The 1421-nt window shown below is 42.4% G+C and overlaps 1 protein-coding gene across 1 annotated transcript; it reads left to right on the forward strand.

Moving 5' to 3' along the window:
- The first annotated feature begins 261 nt into the window (after window positions 1–261).
- LOC123623622 (olfactory receptor 1361-like) lies at window positions 262–1185 on the forward strand. Its single transcript, XM_045530953.1, has one exon. The coding sequence runs from the start codon at window positions 262–264 to the stop codon at window positions 1183–1185; it is 924 nt and encodes a 307-aa protein (XP_045386909.1).
- Window positions 1186–1421: the final 236 nt, after the last annotated feature.

Consider the following 1421-nt stretch of genomic DNA (forward strand, 5'->3'; position numbering starts at 1 on the left):
AAAATGAACCAGCTACTGATGTCAGTAAAACTAACTCCATGGAATTATCTAACATGGATTAACTCTCAAACAAAACAAAAACTCCACCATAAAATTTTGCTCAAATGATGACATGTTATCACCAGGGTCATGTAATTTTATATTTGAAATGATATTAATAAACCTTGGATCTGGTGTCCTTAAAAATGGCAATCTCTAAACAATGGATGGAGCCCAATAAACTAAATCTTTCTTCTAACCACATTTTTCTCCCTCACAGACATGGACAGAAACAACCAGACTAGAGCCACAGAATTCCTTCTCCTGGGACTCTCTGGGCAGCCAGAGCAGGAAGAGGTTTTCTTTGGGTTGTTCTTGTCGACGTATCTGGTCACCATCACTGGGAACATTCTCATCATATTAGCCGTCAGCTGTGACAGTCATCTCCATACGCCCATGTACTTCTTCTTGGCCAACCTCTCCTGTGTTGACATCTGCTTATCATCAGTCACCATCCCCAAGATGCTGGTGAATCACATGTTGGGAAGCAAGTCTATCTCTTACGTGGGATGTATGACCCAGATCTACTTCTTCATCGCTTTCGGCAACATGGATGGCTTCCTCCTGAGTGTGATGGCCTATGACCGCTATGTAGCCATCTGTTGCCCGCTCCACTACACCATGAGCATGAGGCCCAAACTCTGTGTCCTTCTGGTGGCCATGTCATGGGTCATTACACACCTGCATGCTCTTCTACACACTATTCTCATGGTCCAACTCACATTTTGTTCCAACAATGCTGTGCACCACTTCTTCTGTGACCCTGAGGCTATTCTAAAGCTCTCGTGTTCTGATACCTTTATCAATGATCTGATGATCTTCACTGTGAGTGGATTGATATTTCTGACGCCATTTACATGTATCATTGTTTCATATGCTTACATCTTCTCCACTGTACTGAAGTCGCCATCTGTCCGTGGGATAAGGAAAGCACTGTCCACATGTGGATCCCACCTCACTGTGGTGTCCTTGTTCTACGGGGCAGTCCTGGGGGTCTATATGCACCCTTCATCCTCCTACTCAGTTCAGGACACAGTGGCCAGTGTCATCTTCACAGTGGTAACACCACTGCTCAATCCCTTCATCTACAGCCTCCGGAATCATGACATGAAGGGAGCTCTAAGGAAGCTAATGCTCAGATTCTAGAATTTAAAAATTTTAGAGCTGAGAGGACTCTTGGAAATCATACATTTGTTCATTTTACAAACAGAGAAGGTGGGGCAGCAACAGGTGCAAAACTCACCCATGACTATATACAGTCTCATATCTAAAATCATGATCGTGATTACATGATCATGATTTTAGATATGAGACTGTATATAAGTTATAAATCTATTAATTTGTTATTTATAAAAAGCCTTGGTTCTAAGACATTCATTTTA

Source organism: Lemur catta, chromosome 18 (genome assembly GCF_020740605.2).
Source record: "Lemur catta isolate mLemCat1 chromosome 18, mLemCat1.pri, whole genome shotgun sequence".
NCBI classification, from domain to species: Eukaryota; Metazoa; Chordata; class Mammalia; order Primates; family Lemuridae; genus Lemur; species Lemur catta.

Bases quoted from the DNA above. Each gene is read 5' to 3' on its own strand.
- LOC123623622 (XM_045530953.1), top strand. From the start codon at position 262: ATGGACAGAAACAACCAGACTAGAGCCACAGAATTCCTTCTCCTGGGA.